This window comes from Lampris incognitus, chromosome 14 (genome assembly GCF_029633865.1).
Source record: "Lampris incognitus isolate fLamInc1 chromosome 14, fLamInc1.hap2, whole genome shotgun sequence".
Taxonomy (NCBI): Eukaryota; Metazoa; Chordata; class Actinopteri; order Lampriformes; family Lampridae; genus Lampris; species Lampris incognitus.
The window spans coordinates 35535218-35557903 of NC_079224.1; the positions used below are offsets into that span (position 1 = coordinate 35535218).

At 43.9% G+C, this 22686-nt stretch overlaps 1 protein-coding gene across 6 annotated transcripts; it reads right to left on the reverse strand.

Moving 5' to 3' along the window:
- Positions 1 to 493: 493 nt before the first annotated feature.
- On the reverse strand, positions 494 to 21669 carry dhrs1 (dehydrogenase/reductase (SDR family) member 1). 6 transcript variants are annotated; one of them, XM_056293312.1, is made up of 9 exons: positions 21018 to 21669; positions 19554 to 19702; positions 12121 to 12264; positions 9037 to 9116; positions 7069 to 7201; positions 6768 to 6911; positions 6606 to 6675; positions 5211 to 5291; positions 494 to 1006 (listed from the first exon to the last, which is right to left on the reverse strand). In XM_056293312.1, exons 2-9 carry the CDS (start codon positions 19695 to 19697, stop codon positions 870 to 872), a joined length of 933 nt encoding a protein of 310 aa, XP_056149287.1. In that variant the 5' UTR covers positions 19698 to 19702; positions 21018 to 21669; the 3' UTR covers positions 494 to 869. The 6 variants fall into 6 exon arrangements, with proteins under 6 accessions (XP_056149287.1, XP_056149284.1, XP_056149285.1 ...); XM_056293309.1 differs by having other exon boundaries at positions 20942 to 21669; XM_056293310.1 differs by lacking the exon at positions 21018 to 21669 and adding an exon at positions 20731 to 20871.
- Between the last annotated feature and the right edge of the window lie 1017 nt (positions 21670 to 22686).

The following is a 22686-nucleotide window of genomic DNA, read 5'->3' on the forward strand; positions in this document are numbered from 1 at the left end:
AGACAAATCAATTTTAACAATCATGCTTAGAGACAATCTATGGATTAACGAAGGCCTGAAAAAGGAAACTTTTTATGCCTCTCCAAAACAAAATAAGCGTGCGTCTACCTCTGATGGAAGACTGCAGTTCATGCCACCATTTTGCGGCCATGTGAAAAAAAAAGGAAGAAAAATGTGGCCATGCAGGAGTGTACATGTTGATATGGGTTTGCAGTTGAGTGAGGAGGCCAACGGCAGGGTTTTGACCTTTATGCGGGCAGCAACCATGAGCCGATGCAAAAACACAAAAGGGCTATCTAGGGCACAGTTCCCTTACACCCGTGAGGAAACTACCGATTCTGTCACCTTCCAGCAACCTGACTTAGATCTCCTCCATCGGCTTTGCAGTCGGTGTAAGTGGCTTTCCAATAAGTCACTGGTGCATGCCAGTGAAAGTAATTAACGCGCGCCGGCATCAGCTGTTGCATACACAAACAATGTCCAGACGTTACCGTTGATTTGCTTCTTCATTTATTACTCACACACTTCTTTTACAGCGTTTCTTTGCATTCAAGTACATCACACTTCATCTTTCTCACAGTTAGGTAGCCTATAGTAACTTTACACTGCTACTCTGTCCTTGACGCCTCGGACGCAGCCAACTGTATGCCACCTAGCATCCACCCCTGACCTCATTAACCCACTTGTATAAATGCACTTCCCACAATAAGAAACTGTCACCTACTGACCAAAAGGTGAATTGACTCAAAATAAACACATAAATAAATGGCTGTTACAGTCGGAATGTAACGGAGTGAGCATTAACTGAAAACAAGTAGGCGGAAATGCATCTCATTACTTCCCTCATAAGCGGGGGATAGAGGAAATGTTCAGAATCGTCCGCTGGCGAGGGTGAGAACAAACCGGGGCAGCCGCAGAAATGAAGGTACAAAAGGCGAAAGCCATGCCAGATATGGAACTCGTGTCATCAGGAATTTTAGGGAGGTGTAATCAGTCACACTCCGGCCTGGAAATCGAAAGGATTTGACAACTTGTCAGAATGCAGTGATTGTAGATGGATGGTGAGGATGGAAATCTGTGACCTATTTAGTTACTGCCACTAATTATATTCTTACACAAAGTCCTAACAACATGTCTTAGGTAAATAATATCTTATAATAATATCTGTTGCTATGTGAAGAAGTATGCAGTACCCACTGGTCCAGGCGTTACACACTAATCTTACAGGTCACACATTTTCATTTCCACAATTTGATAAAACCAAAGCTTGTTCCACACAGACACGAGAATTGAGAGTATTCAAAAGAGAAACTAAATTTAGACAAAAAAAAGAAAGAAAGAAAACCAAACAAATCTCATAATCATCTACAAATACTCACCATAGAGGACATCACACTATGCTGTCTAAAGTCTACTTGGCCGCAAACATTCACTGGTCCATCTCATGTACATGTTCCAGGGTTAAGTGGTGGATTACAGATCATGGCATTACGGTCATCAATTGGGCACTTTCCTTTACTGATGATTTTTGCTTTTGTTGTATTTTTCACCCCAATTGTACTTGGCCAATTACCCCACTCTTCCGGGCTGTCCCGGTCACTGCTCCACCCCCTCTGCCAATCCGGGGAGGGCTGCAGACTACCACATGCCTCCTCCGATACATGTGGAGTCGCCAGCCACTTCTTTTCACCTGACAGTGACGAGTTTCAGCAGGGGGACTAGTGTGGGAGTGTGGGAGGAATAGTGTGGGAGGATCACACTATTCCCCCCAGTTCCCCCTCCCCCCGAACAGACGCCCCGACCGACCAGAGGAGGTACTAGTGCAGCGACCAGGACACATACCCACATCCAGCTTCCCACCCGCAGACACGGCTAATTGACCTTTCACAAAGTACCGCCCCAGAACGGTGCTTGTCCAATCCTACCTTAGCAACGGTCCGTCAAGCTTTCAAACACACAACAAAATGCTGAAACAGTGTGCCTATGGGATCTGCAAATCGGATACTAGATATCTGAAAAGTTTGGGGGGGGGTGTAATTTTCTTTCCCTTCCCGAAACCCAGAACACAAGAAGCGCAATGTCGGCAATAGATTTCGCAGTATAGCAGACCCCATGGCCATCCAAAATCAACAAAAATACCTGTCTGCTCCAAGCTAAGCTTGCTACTAGCTATTATTGATAGCTAATACAGCTAACGTATTATTACTGTTACTTTTACCCACACAATGCGCTGATTTCTTCCCTTCATGTTTTGGTGTTTTCCGGCTACTTCCTGGATAGTTCTGAAATGCTTGATGGGCATAGCAACAGTAACTAAGGGGGGCGGGACTTTGCGAAAGGTCAATTGTGTCTGTAGGGACACCCGACCAAGTCGGAGGTAACACGGGGATTCAAACCGCCGATCCCCATGTTGGTAGGCACCTGGACGCCTTACTGATGTTTTACTGAATTTGGGCTACAACATCAGAGGCAGAAAACCACCTTCAAGTGTCAAGAAATCACCCACTCTTATATATCCTCTGCCCTATCCTACACACTGCCATGGCACCACCTTCCATACATGCATGAAGCATGATGTAGGATTTTGTATGTCAATAAACTGTGTTACGGCCACGGGTATGGCCGTAACACAGTTTATTGTGTTGTGTTTTATGTGTTGTGTTGCCTCCTGTATCTAACCCTCACTCTCAATCTACATTCAGGTATCCGCCAGGTGCTCCTCATCACCTAATCAACCGGTCAACCAATCATCCAATTTCCATCAGCTGTGCAGTCTCCCATTTAAACCCCCACACGTCTTCAGTTCACTGGCCAACTAGTTTAGTTTGTCTGTTGTAGCTACTTTGTGTCTGTAATGTCTGGCCTGTTTTTGGTTAAATTTGCATTTTGACTATTTTGAGTTATGTTTAGTTGTTTAGTTCTTTTGGGCAAGGGGATCAAGGTAAAATGCCCATGGGCAAACACCCCATTACGTAGCTTACTTCTGTTAGACACACTAGGTTAGCAGCGGTTGCCACTTTTTGTCTTAAGGTTTGGTGCTTTTCAGCACTGTCAGGGATGGGTTACTTTTGTTAGTAATTCATTGTTTTGGCAACCGTTTGGTTCCCTTGTCCTGTCATGGTGTCAATAAATATTTGTATTTTATTATATTTAAACGTTTATGTCTGTGTTGCACCCTCACCTCACTGTTACCCAGTACACTAATTGTTGCACCCTCTCCAGACCAAGGGTTGTAACAACTGTTTTTCATCCATCTTGATTCTGGACCATGGAGTCAGGTTACATTATACTAACTGGCATCTCTACCATATAGTTGGAGACACGCTCCATATATAATGGAGCGTGTCTCCAACTATGGTAGATAATTCTAATTTAATAATATATATATATATATGGTATAAATATAACTAGGGTAGATCATTTAATATTCTATATATAGATATCTATCTATGGTATAAATATAACTATGGTAGATAATTCTTTAATATTCACTGGATAGGGTGAACGCTGGTCCTACTCAAACAGGAAGAAGGATGGAAATGTAATGACGATGCGGCCGTGCTTCTGATGAACTGTTATTCTATAATCAACAAGCCTGTACAACGGTGTTCCCATATAGTCTGATGTAGTTTGTAATACATTAGACTGCCTGTGTTAGCTTTAGTCCCATGATCTATTTTTACAAGGGTGGAAACTGTTTATTGCTGAGCTGACGGCACACCAGCCACAATGGCTGCTACACCTGGTTTGTAGTCATCACTGCCACAGGAAGGGACAGACTAGAGAAATCTCAGATTTCAGCTCTAAGGATTATCTGTCTTTTACAAATATTTTTTTAAAGAAACGTCTCTATCTCCTCTTTCCCTTGCCAGTCCTGGATCACCTGTCAAAATAATACTCATCTGAATTGTCTCCACCCATTTCTTTATCTGAAATTTGTATTTCAGTTTCCTCTGTTTTTCTTCTCTTTCATCTTTCTCACTTCCTCTTTTTCATTTTGCCTTCTTACTCAAACCTAGCTAATCATTTGATTTTTTTTATTTTGACATACTCTATTGATCCCCGAAGGAAAATTCTTCTATGCATTTAACTCATCCCAGCTGTGTAGCTAGGAGCAGTGGGCAGCCGCCGTGCAGCACCCGGGGACCAACCCCAGCTCGTCTCGCCATGCCTCGGTCAAGGGCACAGACAGGAGTACTAACCCTAACATGCATGTCTTTTTTTTTTTTTTTATAAATTTATTTCTGATTTTTCCCTTTTTTCTCCCAATTTAGTGGCCAATTGATCCCTATTTTAATTCAAACACCCACCCTCGTATTGCATGCGTTCGCCAACTGCATCTCTCCGGCCGGCAGTCTCGAAGGAAAGCGCCTCCCCACTTTCGTGAAAAGGCGAATCCAAGCCGAACCACTGTTTTTCCGGCACACACAGAGACGCATTCACATGACGAACACAAGCCGACTCCGCCCCCCTCCCGAAGACAGCGTTGCCAATGATTGCTGCTTCATCGAATCCGGCCATAGTCGGATCTGACGAGACCGGGGCGCGAACCCCAGTCCCCAGTGGGCAACTGCATCGACTCCAAGCCGATGCTTAGACCGCTACGCCACCGCGGACCATGCATGTCTTTTTTGATGTTGGGAGAAACTGGAGCACCCGGAGAAAACCCACCGCAGACATGGGGAGAACATGCAAACTCCACACAGAGGATGACCTGGGATGACCCCCAAGGTTGGATAACCCCGGGGTTCCAACCCAGGACCTTCTTGCTGTGAGGCAATGGCGCTAAGCACTGTGCCACCATCACTGACATTGACACTGCTATTACTGCTGCCTCTCTTTGAGCTCCCCCTGCTGTCTTCAGCTCTGGCCTTTGATGGTTCTTCTGAATGTACATAAATATGCAAAGAAGCCTAGATTATGTCCACTAGTACTGCATTTTCTCTCCTTTCCAACCTTCTCTGGAAACTTGAGTTTCATTTCATTGTCTCTGGATGCAGCATGATAACAGTAACTATCTTGTCCTGTTGATTTCTCTTGGGCCCTTGAAATGATCAAGCCCATTCTCATCCCACAGTGCCATATATTGACGCTGTTGACAAAGCATTAATATATGATTCACAAGGTACTCTTTGGCATCCTTCTGTACAGTCAAGTGGCATTCATCAGTGTAAATGAGTGAAAAGGGAAGAAAAGCATTCAAATGTTACCGTCAATGTCTTGTATCCCATAGCGCCTTGCCAGATCACAAGTCATTAGAACTTTTCCTGTCAGTGACATCAGATTTTTATCTTTGAAAACAGGGAAAAAAATTCAGACAAGAGTAAATTCTTGGAATGACTACCTACTTTAAATGCAGACATAAGGAGATAAGACCAGGAGTATGCTTACATGCACACCAATCCTCCCCACCTCTGATTACCACAAGCAATTATTTTCAGGCAACATTTGAATTAATGAGTTTATGTTGCTTGAAATAACACTTCTTTAATATTCAAGTACACTTGGTTCTTTAAGTAAACTGTGAGGTTGTAAAGTAAGAATTTTCTCCACCTATCTTTTTACCTTTTTGTTCTTCCCTTGTTACTTCAGACAACATAAAAAGAGCACTCCTATTTTCCAGCCTGTCAGAGTTAGATGTTCACTATTTTCGTGTTTGCATTGTAAGAAACCGTGATACAGTTTGCACACTTATGTGGGATGCTTAATGACTTTTACGGAAAAGCTGCTAAGCTTAGGTCAACAGACCCTCATCAGAGAATGTCTATCCAACTAAATGTCCAAACAAAGAACACCACACCAAGGCTAATTAGAGAAACGCTATATAAGTTTAATTTATTATATTATTATTAATTGCGTACTCCTGAGAACAGGTGAAACGCCCACTAGTGGCCTGATAAGGTGGTTGAGATGTAATTCCTATATCAACCACTAGGGGGAAATAACAGTAAAACGCAATAGCTCAAAAGTGTGATACATTATAAATATCCAAATTCTAACTATATACAAAATTCAGATTGGAGGCATTGCATTATTTTAACTAGGACAGAAGGGAAATTGGATTCCTGTAAAGGGGTATCAGGCCCTTTACAAGAACCCCAATGTTTGTGCAATGTTTGTATTTGCGTTGTGCAAACATTCGATTCACAGTGTCTGGTGACCTTTTAAACAAGCATTTTCAAAAAACTTGAAATAAATCCCATTAAGATGTATGCATGAACCAATAAAATGAAAAAACAAAACAAAACTGAACAAAATACTAAGTATCTTAATTGTACTTTGTTTACTTCAAGTTTGACTTCACCCCCCCCCTTAAATCGAAGGTGTTTGTGTGACTGTTTATAAAGCATGGGTACTGCCCTTATCGGTTTATGAAAGGATGACTGATCTGCATGTAAACCTAACCAATATGTAAAATATTCAGCTAAACAAACAAACATATTGTTTATTGTCCTCGAATATCATGTATGGTATTCAGAGTGAATACATACATACATGCAGAATGAAGATATGATTTCAGTCAGTCATATCCTAACTTTAATGAACACTTCTGAATGAAGTTCAGAAGTGGACATAATGTTTGTGATACAAATATAGTCAGTCACCTTTTGCCAGCTCTACAATGCACTTGCCACTCAGCTCTGTTGTTTCTCCCCTGGCAAACACTTCCTTGAACTGTGAAAACGGGAATCAAAAATGTTCAGCGCAATGGAGGTTTTGAAGCCCACGAAATCATGCATAATGCTATTTTGTCACAAATAGTCAACCTTAGGATCAACACCATGAGGACTATCATTCTCCACAACAAACTGCGTCACCAACTCTGTCTGCACGGCTCCCGGCCACAGGCTAACAGAAGCAACCCCTCTGCTTTTCAGCTCAAAGGCAGTATCGGCTGCTAGCCTGTCGCACTGGAAGAAAATGAAAAAAAAAAAAAAACTCAAGTTGTCTTTTGTAATACAAACACAGATGTTCATGTGGAATATTTACATCCTGACTTGACTAGAATACTTGATATAACATACAAATACAATATAAATGTAGTGTTTATGCAACCAAAAAACTTACTGCAGCTTTACCAACACCATATGGCACATTGAAGAGATATCTTAGCCCTCCCATAGAGGAGATGACAACAATCAAACCTCGGCCTTGTGCGACCATCAATCGTGAGGCGTAAACTGTGCAGTAATAGTGGCCCCTGGCAGTGAAAGAAAGATTGCAAGAGGTCAGAAAACAAACAACTGAAAGGTGCGAAATAATCTTATTGTATGATGGATTTGAGCCTACTTCCTAAGAGATCAACTACAAGAGCCAAATCAAGTAATGTGCATAATTGCAACTGCTGAGGTACAAAGTAGGCTGATGTAATCCCACACATCACAAATTCAGTTTCCTGTCCAGATATGCTGTTACGTGTGAAAGCCTGACTACTGTAAGTAAATTCCCAATTTACATGGGAAATAATGAATAAGAGTAAGTTTCCTTTGATAATCCCTTTGGGGAAATTCAGTTCCTGCAAATTAACCCATCCTAGCTATGATCTGTATAGCTAGGAGCAGTGGGCTGCTGCCTTCATGCTGCACCCGGGGACCATTCCAATTCTTTTCCCATTGCCTTGGTCAGGGGCACAGACAGGAGTACTAACCCTAACATGCATGTTTCTTTTGATGGTGGGGGAAGCCGGAGCACCCGGAGAAAACCCACCGCAGACACGGGGAGAACATGCACACTCCACACAGAAGACAACCTGGGATGACCCCCAAGGTTGGACAACCCTGGGGTTCGAACCCAGGACGTTCTTGCTGTGAGGCGACAACTCTAACCACTGGGCCACTGTGCCGCCAATAATGATAAGGATATGAGTCAGTGAAAACTAATCACTATTAAGAGATTCTATACACACACACACACTATATATATATATATATATATATATATATATATATATATATATATATATATAAAATCCAGTGAGTCAAGTAAATTCTTTATGAGACAGTACAAGCCTGTTTCATGCCATAAGCAATCATCAGCTGATGACTTTATTTTTTTATGGATTATTTTGCTCCTTATTTGTTGAGCACTTTCCCTATATATATATATATCAACACGGATACAGGAAAAAAGATTTTAATGCATAGCATTTTTCTTGTATCCGTGTTGATATATTCCACTCCTCATTAGTCGAGCACTCAACACCATTGACGGTTTCGGAAAAATACCCACTATATATATATATATATATATGTGTGTATATATGTATATATGTATGTATATATATATATATATATATATATATATATATATATATATATATATATATATATATATATATAGCGTTTTTTTATCTACACCATCGGTGTGGATAAAAGTGCTCAACAAATGAGGAGTGGAATATTAAGATAGATGCAGGAAAATAAAACTTAAATTAAGGGCATTTTTATGTCCCCAGGGTGTCATGGGTGTGTGATCTGGGTCATCGGGGCTTGCCTATCCCAATTGGTGTTTCAGTTCACCTGCACTTGAGTGACCCCGATTGCCTGGCTTCACGCACCAGTTCCCTTCTCCCATTGGCTGTGCAGTTCCTGTGCCCAATCTCCCTCCCCTTTCTTCGATTAGCTGTCTGGTTCCTGCACGATTGGGGAGGGCTGCAGACTACTACGTCTCCTCCGATACATGTGGCGTCACCAGCCGCTTCTTTTCACCTGACAGTGAGGAGTTTCGCCAGGGGGATGTAGCACATGGGATGATAACACTATTCCCCCCAGTTCCCCCTCCCCCCTGAACAGGCGCCCTGACCAACCAGAGGAGGTGCTAGTGCAGCGACCAGGACACATACCCACATAGGAACATAATAATAACATAATTCATAGGGAACAGAAGCAAGCAGCCAGCAGCTACACTGGAAGCCCTGAATTATTGACCAGTGTCCCCAGAGCTAAATCATGCAGGTTCTGTGACTGATGAAAACAGCCAGCTGGCCTTGGCTAAGGTGACATGTCGGATAATAAATGACCAAGCAGACAGACTTACCTGAGGCCTGTGTTGTTTAGAGAATCCCATATGGACAGATCCATCTCCCAAAACTTCTTCCCCGTATTCTCAAATATGGCCTAAAATAGAAGTTAGTCATTACAGTTTGGTCTATGGTATCCAAAACAGTAGGTGTTTCAAGGTTTTTCCTCTGTCGAATTGGTCTTATCAATCAGCTGTCTATCACATACCCTTATTATACACCAGTGGTTCTCAATCAGGTTCTCATTACCACCAGTACTGCTGAGCCATGTGCATAATCTGTCCCTATTTACACCTCCATTGTGGTATTTTTCCCCTCTTTTTCTCCCAAGTTTTACTTGGCCAATTACCCCACTCTTCCAAGCCATCCCGTTCTGCTCCACACCCTCTGCCGATCTGGGGAGGGCTACAGACTACCACATGCTTCCTCCGATACATGTAGAGTTGCCAGCCGCTTCTTTTCACCTGACAGTGAGGAGTTTCACCAGGGGGACGTAGCACGTGGGAGGATCATGCTATTCCCCCCCATTCCCCCCCCCGAACAGGCGCCCTGACCGACCAGAGGAGGTGCTAGTGCAGCGACCAGGACACATGCCCACATCCAGCTTCCCACCCGCAGACATGGCCAATTGTGTCTGTAGGGATGCCCGACCAAGCCAGAGGTAACACGGGGATTCGAACCAGCGATCCGTGTTGGTAGGCAACGGAATGGACTGCCATGCCACCCAGATGGCCCTCATTGTGGTATTTTTAGCATAAAGCAGTATACATTCATTTTGGGATAATAATTTTAATACATTTTACAGTTAGAATTCAGACACAAACAAAATGGAGGAAGGTGAATATAGTGCACTATAGGGGAAATAGGAAGAGATTTTGTTCACAGCTCTGGTTTCCTATTCCACCAGGGAGTTCATTACATTAACCTGTTGTTCCAGCCTCCAATCAGGGAGGTTTTACACCTGGAACAACAGGTGAATGTAATTAACTCCCTGGCAGAATAGCAAACTAAAGCTGGGTCCAAAGTGTTCATGCTACATAATAAATGCTAATTTTAGTATGCACAATGTTAGTATCCAAATTTGGTAGGTGAAAGGTGTGTGTATGTATGCTACTGAGATGAAAAACACTGTGCTGTCAATATCAGTTAATGTATACCACTTTTTTTTTTTAAACGTATGCCATCTCTTTAAGTCTTTTGGTAGAGCCACATGTTGGTATGTTTTTTTTAGGGAGTTGTTCCTTATCCGATGAGAGGGTCTAAGGCAGGATGTTATGTTGCTGTTAAGCCCACTGAGGCAAATTTGTAATTTGTGATATTGGGCTATACCAATAAAATTGATTTGATTTGATTTTTGTTCACCGACAACATCACCAGCACAACATCGACAGTAAAGGAAGTGCAGTAGTCAACAGAAAACTTGGTAAAAGCTTCAAGACATTTTGTTCACGATATCGCTATTCTCTACATACATTTCATGCTTTTGGATGCACTGTCAGTATGTTAGTATTCTTAACATAAGTCTAAGTCACATTTGGTAGACATATTAGTTTGGCTTGATATAAATATTTCCTATCTTATTGTATGAGTTGATACATGTGCTGTTATTAGCGAATGCTAACGCTAGCGAATTAATTGGATGTGATAATCCGTTGTCATCAGTTTAGCCAAAATACTCACCTTAGTTGGTCAATAATAAAGTGTATGCTAGAAATTGCATAGCAGTAACACACTTGAAACTCAAATGTCATTTCATAGTCATTTTTCTTGATGTGTTGAACTTTGTATACTTGTTGTGTTGTATCTCTTGTAGTTTTACCCTACTTCCAGTGAACCATTAAACAGAGTGGAACTAAGCACCCTCTTCAGCATGGTGATTGGAGGAGTTGTCTATTTGGCAGCTTATGCAGGGCGTATAGGGGTGGCAAAATATACACAATATTTTCATCTCAGTAGTATAGTGAGTGCGAGTGTGGAACTTATGGTTATGAAATTATCAAAACCGTCTCATAATGCATTACACCGTTGCTGTTTCCTTTAAAATAGTCGGCCGGGAATTTTTTTTCTAAGCAATACAGCAGACAACAGACCGGGAGAAACGAGAACCACCATTGGCAAATTCAAAGGTAACTATTAACCATTATAATGATAAAATATGTTTTTAGTATAGTGTAGCGTAGAACAGTTTTGGAATATCAGCCAGAGTGCACACAAATAAGTTGTGGTGTTACAAAGAGTCAGTTCCACTTGGATGTAAAACTGTTAAGTGTAACACACAAAGGACAAGGTGTGAACTGTATTCCCCAAACTGAACAGTATGCCCCAACAATATACAATATACACTACATTTACACAAATATTTGCCAGCAGCCATACCAACATGTGGCTCTGCCAAATGATGGAAGCTAAGTAGGTATGGGCTTGGCTAGTACTTGGATGGGAGACCTCCCGTGAAAATGAGTTGCTGTTGGAAGTGGTGTTGGTGGGCCTGTAGGGGTCAGTCTTCCCTCTGGTCCTAACAAAAACAACAAATATCAAATCCCAATGCCCCAGTGCAGTGACAAAGACACTGTGCTGTAGGAGATGCTGTTCTTCAGATGAGACATTAAACCAAGGTCCTGACTCACCGTGGTCATTAAAGATCCCATGGCACTTATCACAAAGAGTAGGGGGTTCCCCATGTCCTGGCAAAATTCCCAACCTGGCTCTCTCCATCTGGCCACCTAATCATCCCCTCATGTAATTGGTTCAATGATTCCTCCCTGTCCACCTCAAGCTGATGTGCACTGAGCGTTCAGGTGCAAAATGGCTGCCGTGCATTACCCAGGTGGGTGCTATACATTGGTGGTGTCTGAAGTGAGTTACCCCTTTCAATGTGAAGTGCTTTGGGTGTCTAGAAAAGTGCTATATAAATGTAATGATTCTTCTTATTATTATTACATTATTACTGTAGAATGTACTAACAGTATGGACACTGCTAGACAGTATGGTGGATTTTTGAGGACCGGATTGAGAACCATTGCTGTGCAGGTTGTGTTGTGCATGTAAACCCATGCACAACAGTTTACTGAGGTTGGTTTTAATGCAGTGATGACACCAACCTGCACTCCAGCATAGGCATTATTAACAAGGATGTCCAGCCTGCCATTCTGCTCATGTTTGATCCGTTCAAATAACGCTTCAATGTCGTCGTCCTTTGAAGAATCACAGACAACTGGCACACAGTTACCACCCCTCTCCTTAACCTGTTAATGTGAAGGAAACAAAATCAGCTGTGACTGATTAAGGATGTAGCACCCTTGTAAAATGCTCACTGATGTTTCACTCACTCAAACACACCAAACTAGAAACAAATAAATAATCTTACTGAAATATATAACATTACTTGCTGATTCAAAAAGGGACCTCAGTTGAAGCAATAAACATTTGTCATTTCAGATGTCTAAACTATTAATGAGTCATTATGCTAACGAGAAACAATGTGTCATCCTGTCTGAGAGGAAACAGGTGATGATAAACAGGATGGGCTTACAAAAGATCCATATGTTCCCTTTAATCTGTAAACTCTGAACAACTTTCCTATCCTTCTCTTTCAGGCTTACCATTAATCCTTAAATGATCTATTGTGGCACTTTGCAGCTAATATGCATCCTATAATACTATTCCATTCAATTCAATTTATTGTCATTAAAAACAATGTGCAGGCACATGTTAAAAATGAAATAAGGGACGCCAAACAGTGCAAGATAGACATAGACAAACACAGCAAACATAGTATAAGATATGAAGACCAAAAGCTAAAAATAAGTTAAAAAAAACTAGTAGTAGTATACTAGTATAGGTGTTGGCTATTACTACTGATCTCTTGCTTACTTATACACTATTGTGTCCTCCAACCTGCACTTGATGTTTTATGCGCTTATGACGATGATATAGTATGTCTGCTATACGGATGTGTGTTGGTGTAGATATGTTTTGTACTTTGATTTTCCTATTCACCACCTTGTTATGATCTAAGACACATACTGAATGTACTCCACATATAACTTGCACTCTTGGCTATAATATGATTATTAAATGGACTGCATTTATACAGCGCTTTTCTACTCTACCGACCACTCACAGTGTATGCCTCACATTCACCCATTCGCACACACATTCATACACTGATGGTGGAGGCTGCCATGCAAGGCGCCAACCTGCTCATCAGGACCAGTTGGGGGTTCAGTGTCTTGCTCAAGGATATTTCGACACGTTCTCTGCAGGCGCCGGGGATCAAACAAGCGACCTTCCGATTACTAGACGACCCGCTCTACCTCCTCAGTCATGCTGCCCCCTATTATTAGCAAATGTACTTCTAAGACTACTGTTTCATATAGTAGTATCAGGACATTGTTGTAAGTGTTGTAATGAGTTAAACAGGATTAGTTTTATTATTATTATCCTTTTATGGGGTCCCCGGACCCTTTTTAGGACATCACACAGGAAGTAAATGAGTTGTACCCGTCAGTTCATTGGTGTACGCCATGTTAGTGCTTGCGGACTGTTAGTGCACCGCAATTCGACTATGTATCGGTCCAATTCACTCAGTTAAGTAAAGCTTTCTTATTATAAAATACGCATGTCGTTCAAGTTACTACATTTTTTGGCGATGAGGATAAAACTGAGGATAGAAGGCTGAAGTTTCGGCAAGTAAAACTACATCTGATCATTGTTTGCTAGCTAATTGGGCTAACATTGCGTTCATGAGTTCGAGTGACAACACCGATGGAAGAAACGGCACAATGGCCACGTTTGGGACTATCAGTGAGTTTGTGGAGGAGAACGGGGACTGGACGGAATATGTGGAAAAGTTGGGACACTTTCTCTTTGCTTACAGAATTACCGATGAGGATAAACAGCGCTCAGTTCTACTGAGAGTGTGTGGTGCGAAGACGTACAAATTGATGAGGAATTTGGCGACACCACAGAAACTGGCCGACCTTTCATTTGATGAGCTAGTCAAGCTCGTTCAGGATCACCACAATCCCAGGCCAGCAGTGATCGTCCAGAGGTTTAAAATCAACACTGGTCCAGAAGCCAGGTCAGTGCGTAGCCCAGTTTGTGGCAGAGTTACGTCAGTTCTCAGAGTATTGTGAGTACGGGCTGATGTTAGAGGACATGCTCCATGACAGATTTGTAGTTGGCATTAATGGCGCCAGGATTCAGCATTGTTTACTAAGGGAGACCACGTTAACTTTCAAGAGAGCATTGGAATTGGCTCAAGGAATGGAAATGGCTGATAACAACAAGAGCATGTGCCGGTGCGCAGGTGGGAGAAGTGCACCAGGTTAGGAAGGAGGCAGATAGGTCTCGAGCAGTGGAGTGTTTCCGGTGTAGATGGGCACATTATACAAACAGCTGCAAGTTCAAGGAGGCAGTGTGTCACAACTGCAATCTAAAAGGACATTTAGCTAAAAGATGTAGGGGTGCTAAGGGTAAAACAAAGACTGGGCAGGGTAATGCTACCTTTAGGAAGCCACAGTCAGCTGCACACTACGTGGAGAACTCCGAGCAGGAGGAGGAATGCTCCTACACTGTGCTCAATGTGAATGAGCCGCAGGCAGAGTCAAAAAAGTGCAGGGGTGCTAAGGGCAAAACAGAGACTGGGTGGGGCAACACTGCCTTTAGAAAGCCACAGTTAGCGTCACACTACCTGGATACAAAGCAGGGGGAGGAATGCTCTGTCAACACATGTTCAATGTAAGTGAGCCATGTGCTAAGCCTATCTACGCCACAGTGGTCGTCAATGGAAAAGAGATGAGGATGGAGGTTGACACAGGGGCCTCTGCCTCTATCATCAGTGAGGAGACCTACAGAGAGACTTGAGGTGATACCAAGGCGCCCACCATCATCCCAGCGATTATTAATCTATAAACATACACATGACAGACCATACCATTGGTCGGGGCACTAGAGGTGGACATTCAGTGTAACAGCCAGGAAACAAGAGCACGACTTCTGGTAGTAAAAGTTAGGGGGCCCAGTCTACTGGGATGGGACTGGCTCCAGAAAATTAAGCTGAACTGGGGTGAGATTAAACACACACAGGTGACTAAGGACGTCATTCAAAAGTATGCTGAGGTTTTCAAAGATGAGCTGGGGGCACTGCGGGGAACTACAGTTAAACTGCATGTAGATCCTCAGGCTACCCCTCGCTTTTTCAAGCCCAGAGGAGTAGCCTATGCTATGAAAGGCAAAGTGGAGGAGGAGCTGGACAAACAAAAGAGGCTGGGAGTCATGCATCCTGTCCAGTTCTCAGCCTGGGTGGCCCCCATTGTTCCAGTTCTCAAGAGCGACGGCACAGTGTGTATCTGTGGAGACTACATACTCGCCATCAACCAGGCCTCTCGAGAGTAGAGGGCCTGTTTGCAACCCTGGCTGGTGGTAAGACATTTTCAAAACGAGACATGTGCCATGCCTACCAGCAGCTGGTGTTGGACGAGGACTCTAAACAGTTCACCACAATCAACACCCAAAGGGGTTGTTTAGGTACAACCGCCTAGTGTTGAGGGCCTCCAGCCCGGCCATTTTCCAAAGGACAATGGACAGTCTGCTGCAGGGTATTCCCCATGTAGCAGTTTATCTGGGTGATATCCTGGTCACTGGACAGACCAAGGATGAGCACCTCAGCAACCTGGAGCAGGTGCTAAAGAGACTCTCAGAGGCAGGGCTCCGCTTGAAGCAAAGCAAGTGTATTTTCCAAGCACCAAGCATGACGTACCTGGGCCACACCATCACGGCCCAGGGTTTGTGTCCAGTGGAGGACAAAGTTAGGACCATCAAGGAAGCTCCAAGCCCCAAAAATGTGCCTGAGCTTAGGTAATTTCTTGGCACGGTGAACTACTATGGTGAGTTCCTCCCAGACCTCTCAACACCGCTGGCGCCCCTGTACTCACTTCTCCACAAGGGCTCTTGTTGGGAGTGGGGGCTTGCACAGGAGTCAGCTTTTGCCAATGTGAAAACACTACTGCAATCAGTGAGGCTGCTGGTTCATTTCAACCCAGACAAAGAGATCATCCTTTCTTGTGACGCCTCGCCATATGGTGTCGGGGCAGTACGTTGCATGTGATGAAGGACGGGTCAGAAAAACCCATTGGATTCGCATCACGGACATTGACACGAGCTAAGAAGGGCTACTCCCTGCTAGACAAGGAGGGTCTAGCTGTTGTGTTCGCTGTTAAGCGTTTTCATCAGTACCTCTATGGTTTGGCATTTACCACATGTACTGACCACAAACCGCTGATGAGCCTTTTTAGTGAGCTTAAGTGTATTCCCTCCATGGCATCAGTGAGAGTACAGTGCTGGGCCCTGACATTGTCAGCCTACAATCTACAGCGTAGGGGAGGAAAACGCAAACGTGGATGCACTGAGTTGGCTCCTTTTGCCTGACAGACCCACCCAGACCGTGGTGCCTCCAGAGACAGTTTTCTTGCTGGAGAGACTGTCAACTTCTCCTGTGAATGCCAAACAGATCAAACAGTGGACAGAAAGGGACCCGGGGTGGGGCCTCATGTATCAATCGTTGGTATGGGCAAATTTGTTCTTACACACCCATGGAATTTTTTAGCCCTCAACATTGTCTGGCAGTCATTAGCAAAGCATGATGGTTATTTGTAATTCCTTCCTCCTAACATCTATTGTCTACCTCTTGCAACGAGCAATCATCCAGGCCTGCAAAGACATCAGTGTTAGCCAGTCGGTGTCTAAATTCAGGGGTTACCCAGATGCTACAATGGTCTCTGAGACAAACTTCAGGGCTAAAAAATCATATGGGTGTGTAAGAACAAATTTGCCCATAGTAACAATTGATACATGAGGCCCCCCGGTCCTATCTCAGGTGAAAAAATTCATCATGCAGGGTTGGCCCCCTGTGGTAGAGGATGAGGGATTGAGGCCTTATGCTAAATGAAAAAATGAACTGAGCATCCAAGATGGCTGCGTTCTCTGGGGCTCCAGGGTGGTGGTCCCACCTCAGGGGTGTTCACAAGTAATGGAGGAGATCCATGAGGCCCACCCAGGGGCCTCCCGTATGGAAAGCTTAGCCAGGGCATATGCTTGGTGGCCTAACATGAACCAGGATCTAGAAAACAAGGTGAAATTCTGTTCCCAGTGTCAGACAAACCAAAGAATTGCACCACCCGCCCCACTCCATCCATGGGAGTAGCCTGACCGCCCATAGTCCAGACCACATGTGGACTTTGCAGTGCCTTTTATGGGGCAAATGTTTCTAGTCATTGTACATGCACATTCTAAGTGGCTAGAGGTACACCTGATGAGCAACATTACAGCCCCGGCGATGACTGACAAGCTGCGTCAAGTGTTTGCGACTTTTGGACATCCTGACACGTTGGCGAGTGACAACGGTGCAACATTTACCAGTGAGTTGTTCAGGGAGTTCATGGAAAGGAACGGCATCTGCCTCGTCCACACAGCACCATTCCATCCTGCCTCAAATGGTCTGGATGAGAAAGCCATGCAGACATTTAAGGAAGGGCTTATACGTATGACAGGAAGGGAGCTCACTGCAACAAAGCTCTCATGTTGGCTGTTTCAGTATCGCATCATGCCACAGACAACGACAGGGCTCACACCTGCGGAAATGCTGATGGGCAGGAAGCCAAAGTCGCATCTGGACTTGATGCATCCAGATGTTAAAGCAAGGGTGGAGAGGAAACAGGAGAAACAAAAGGAGAGGCACGATGAGCGTGCCAGAGAGAGACATTTTGAGGAAAAGGACTGTGTGTATGTGAGCAACTTTGGCAGTGGTCAACACTGGCTGCCAGGGGTCATTCTAAAGCAGAGTGGTCCTAGCTCTTTCGTGGATGGCAGAGTGTTCTGCAAGCACTAGGACCATATCCGTCAGCGCCATGACACTTTATGACATGCCATGACACTGTATGATATGCCATGACACTGTATGCACCCCTGCTGAGGTGTCTGGATGCCTCAGCAGGGGGGCATACAGGGAAGACAGAACAAAGCCCAGCACAGGAGCGACATCCAGGGGCCGTGGTGACTACAGGAGTGAGTAATGAACTCAAAAGCTGACACATGCAACCCGCTCCTCTGCTGACAAACCCAGGCCCAGTGGTAGACACTGCACCAGTGTCTGCTGAGGCATCCCCATGCCCACTGGGAGACACCCACCAATGTCTGCTGAGAAACCGGGGGGTAGCGTAGTCACAAACTGCTTGACAGACTAACACTTTAAGACAGAGACTGAAGTCAGGGTGTCCATGTGTTGCATAAGTAGCTTACCTACTTCAGATGTTTACACTGTCATGTGTCAGGTTATTGTTTATATTCATGGGCCTACGCTAACAAGTTTTAAGTTGTACAAGACTTCTGTTATTAAATGTTTTTCTGTCCACAGGGGAAATTTAGCTTAAGGGGGGAGAAGTGTTGTAAGTGTTGTAATGAGTTAAACAGGATTAGTTTTATTATTATCCTTTTATGGGGTCCCCGGACCCTTTTTAGGACGTCACACAGGAAGTTAATGAGTTGTGTCTGCCAGTTTATTGATGTGTACCATGTTAGTGCTCACAGACTGTTAGTGCACCGCAATTCGGCTATGTATTGGTCCCATTCAGTTAAGTAAAGCTTTCTTATTATAAAGTGCACGTGTCGTCCAAGTTGCTACAGATATGATTACTATAGCAAATCTACTACTACTACTTCATATAGTGCTACTGTTATATGACTTATGTATGAAATGCCTTTGGACTAAGCGAGCTGTCTTGTCTGTCTGTCTGTCTATCGATCTATCGATCTGTCTATCGATCTGCCTGTCTGTCTATTGATCTGTCTATTGATCAATCTGTCTATTGATCTGTCTGTCTCTATCTATTGATCTGTCTGAAAGCCCATGGCATCCTCAAGGACCCATCCCATCCAGGACACCATCTGTTTGAACTGCTGCCCTCGGGCAAACGTTACAGGACACTAAGAGCTCGTACAAACAGACTAAAAAACAGCTTCTATTCCTGAGCCATAACCGCACTAAATGCTGCTAAGTCTTGACTCGTGACTTTTTGTGCAATATGTTGGTGTCCAGCAGAATGTAGAAATGAATGTGTGTGTTTTATGTTTTTAATTCTTTTCATATTGATCTTTGAACTGATAAGAACTGCACTGTCAAATTTAATTGTACTTGTACAATGACAAATAAAGTTCTATTCTATTCTGTCTCTCGGTGCATCTGTCAGATAGACAGATAATCTGTCTGTCTATTAAATTTACTATTACAATTACTTTATATAGGTATACTGTATCATTAATATGTAGCAAATGTATTACTACTACTTCATGTAGTAGTACTACTATGATCTTATTACTATGTAGTGCTCTGTGATATCAGTTGTAACACGCGAATTAATTCATCCTTCGTTGACTCTTGTACGTCATTTTGGATAAAAGCGCCTGTCAAACTGATTAAATGTGAATGTAAATGAACAATTTAGCCCCTGTTAAGTGGGAGCTCTTTCAGAATCACCTCTGCCGCTGTCTGTTTGAGAGTTTTTTCCTGGCGGCCTGTGATGTACACCGTGGCCCCTGCTTCAGATAACTGGAGAGCTATTCCTCGGCCGATTCCCCTGGAGGCTCCTGTCACCACACACACCCAGCCAGAGAGGGCCATTTCGTCTACCACAAAAAAAAAGGAAGAGAAGAAAACATAAAATTACAAAAACCTGCCGCCTGCAAGCAACTATTATAGTTTCTACGATGTGAGGTAAAAACCTATATGGAGGAAAAGAAAACAGCGGAGGTGTTGTTTTATTGATGAGTGAAGGTTGGTTGGAGATTGCAACAGGTTAGCGTGAGCGAGAGATGGCGTGCTGCTGTCACCCGCGGTCCATAGTCCATTTTACATTATGTAACGAAGCGAGGTCGCTGTTTTAACACTGTACAACGCTGATCAACAATCGCACACACCGATAACACTGATTTTATCCCGTTAAACTGCTCGAAGAACTGGATATTAGTCACATCGCGAAATTCAACGGAAAGAGCCCAACATAACGCCAAACACCCGAGACCGCAGTGTGACTACGTAACGTTATTTCCATTCGCTACAGCGCACGCGCTAGACCGGGGCGATGCTTACCAGAAAATCTCTGCCGACGAGAGAAAAGTGTATATATGTTTCATTCGACCACGTCCAAGGGAAATGTTTGAAGTCAACCACCAACACAACGTGTTCTATTTATAACGTTCTCTAAATCTTTTTCACGTAACTGCCGTGTAAACGAGTCTTACTATTAGTCCCAAGGGCAAGGTAATCTCTTATCTAACGGCTCTTGGACGAAAGTTTAAGCGTCGCCGTCGTTATTTGCCGTAGTGATGTGCGACCGCAGAACGAGTCGTTCTTTACCGACGGCTCGCGGCGGTCCACAGGCACCGCGGAGTTCCCAGTTTTATTACTTATTTCCTACGTCGTTGCTACCAGTTATTAGAGGTAATTACAAGCAAACTGACCCGATCTTATAACAGTTGATAACATAGCGCTCGGAGATGGGCTTATTTACCATCAACAAAGAGCGCATCTCTGACGAAAACACGTTGTCAAGTCAATTTTATTTGTACAGCCCAACATCACAAATTACAAATTTGCCTCAAGGTCCTTTACAGCCACGCGTTAGTAAATAAAACGATGAGCGTTTTCCACTTACCTAATGTGCTCACCTGTCGGTGTAATGATTATTTTTGTTTCTAGTTGTTCAAATTATAATGTGACTGTTATGGTCTGAGTGTTTTCCGTTGGTTTCCCCCCCCTCCTCTCTCTGAGTACCTGCAGGATGGGCTGCGACATGGAGGCGTGCCCGACCTACCTCTGGGCTGAGTGCGGCAAGGCACACCTGATCCCCATGTGCAATTACCCACCTCTCCTCCATAAAAGCCTGGTTCAGTCTTCACCACCTTGCCAGATAATTCCGTCTCATCGGTAGTGCCCGCGTACCCTATCCAGCAAAAGTTTCCCGAGAACGCGTTCTCGCCGTTTGCTTGTTTGTTTCTTGACCGAACTCTTCCCCCTTTCCAGATCCAGGGCCTCGTTGCTTCAGCCCAGATCCCGGGAAGGCGCCAGCCTGCCTTCAGTCACCGCCTCCTGCCTTCAGTCACCGCCTCCTGCCTTTTTCTGTTGCCGACCTTTTGGCCAAGACGAATAAACCCGTTTTAGCACCACAGCACTGTCTCCTGCCTCGGCCCTAACAGTGACCGTAGTTAAACCACTGGACTTTCTCGTCAATAGCCAAGCAACAACCTTTGGCTCGGAAGCCAGATAAGCTCAATAAAGGCACACCCCGCACATTGAGATTTGACTAGAAATGTAAAGCGCTTTGAGTGGCTGTTGCAGCTTGAAAAGCGCTATATAAAATGCAACTTCATTGATTGTCTCAGCCTGCAGACGAGATCAACTCATTTTATCGTTCATCATCCAGTGTGTCAGCACACGTGTCGTGCCTTAAACTCGAGTAATTTGTGAACCAACCAATCGTAACGGGTTTCCATGTTCCACAATACGTTTTGTATGCAAAAAAAAGGATCGTGTAATGCTGGATATAATTTCTTGTGATGTGTGTTGCTTTGCAGTGATTTTAGCTGAGGGAGGTGTCCACCGTAGTGGGTAATTGGCTGAGAAGTTCGGGGCGGGCAAAGGGGGGGGGGGGCGTTAATTGCTACATTTTCGCGGGGAATGACTGAGACTTGAGAGAGGGGACGGCAGATTGTGCTATGGAGAGTTAGCTAATAGGGAGTTCAAGTAACAGAGAAAGCCACCTTGTTTAATTGTTTTTACCGGGGGCACCTCAACCTCGGGCTAGCCGTCGGCGCGGCAAGGGAATAAATCTGGGCTCCGTTGAGCTATCAAACAGCAACATCGTCTCTTCGCCGTTCTTCTTCCGTCCGCCTGGCTAGCTACCCTGCAAACGCTACAATTTTGCAGCGTGTTCAGGTTCACCGGGGTTGGGAGAGGTTTTGCAGTTGCAGGGGGGGTACACTGTTGCCGGGTCAAAGGTTAGCAGGGCAGGGCGAGAGACGACCTGGGAGTTCGTTTTATGAGAATGGTGGTCTACGGCGTGGTTGTGGCCGACAACAGCGACAAATAAAAGCAACGCTCTGTTATAAGTCTGTTATAAGTTTATGGGTACCGGCACACATTGGCATTGAGGGAAATGAAGTAGCGGATAAGGTTGCGAAGAAGGCTACAAAGCATAATCACATTGATTTGGTGGTTACTTTAAGCAAGGCAGAAATAAAGAGTATTGTTAAGCACAGATCAAAGGAAAGGTGGCAAAAGCAATGGGAGGAAGAGAGGAAAGGACGATGGTTTTACAGAGTTCAAAGGAAAGTGGGAGAAATTAGGTGTGCAGGAAGGAACAGGAGAGAGGATGAAAATAATTTCCAAGACTCAGATTTGGATACACTGGACTAAACAGTACACTTTTCAAATTAGGCAAACACAATACAGGCAGACGTGACTACTGTGGGCAAGAAGAAACATTAGAGCATGTTATGATATATTGTCAGAAATATGAAGCAGAAAGAAGGCGTATGACTCAAAATCTCAGAAAAATAAAAATAAAAATTGATTTAGTAGATATTCTACAAAGAACTCAACCGAGTGTTAT

Bases quoted from the DNA above. Each gene is read 5' to 3' on its own strand.
- dhrs1 (XM_056293312.1), bottom strand. From the start codon at position 19,697: ATGGCCCTCTCTGGCTGGGTGTGTGTGGTGACAGGAGCCTCCAGGGGA. The intron at 7,202-9,036 runs GTAAGTCTGTCT...TTTCACTGCCAG, and splicing joins CTAAACAACACAGGCCTCAG to GGGCCACTATTACTGCACAG. The intron at 1,007-5,210 runs GTAACATTTGAA...TTCGATTTCCAG, and splicing joins TGGGATACAAGACATTGACG to GCCGGAGTGTGACTGATTAC.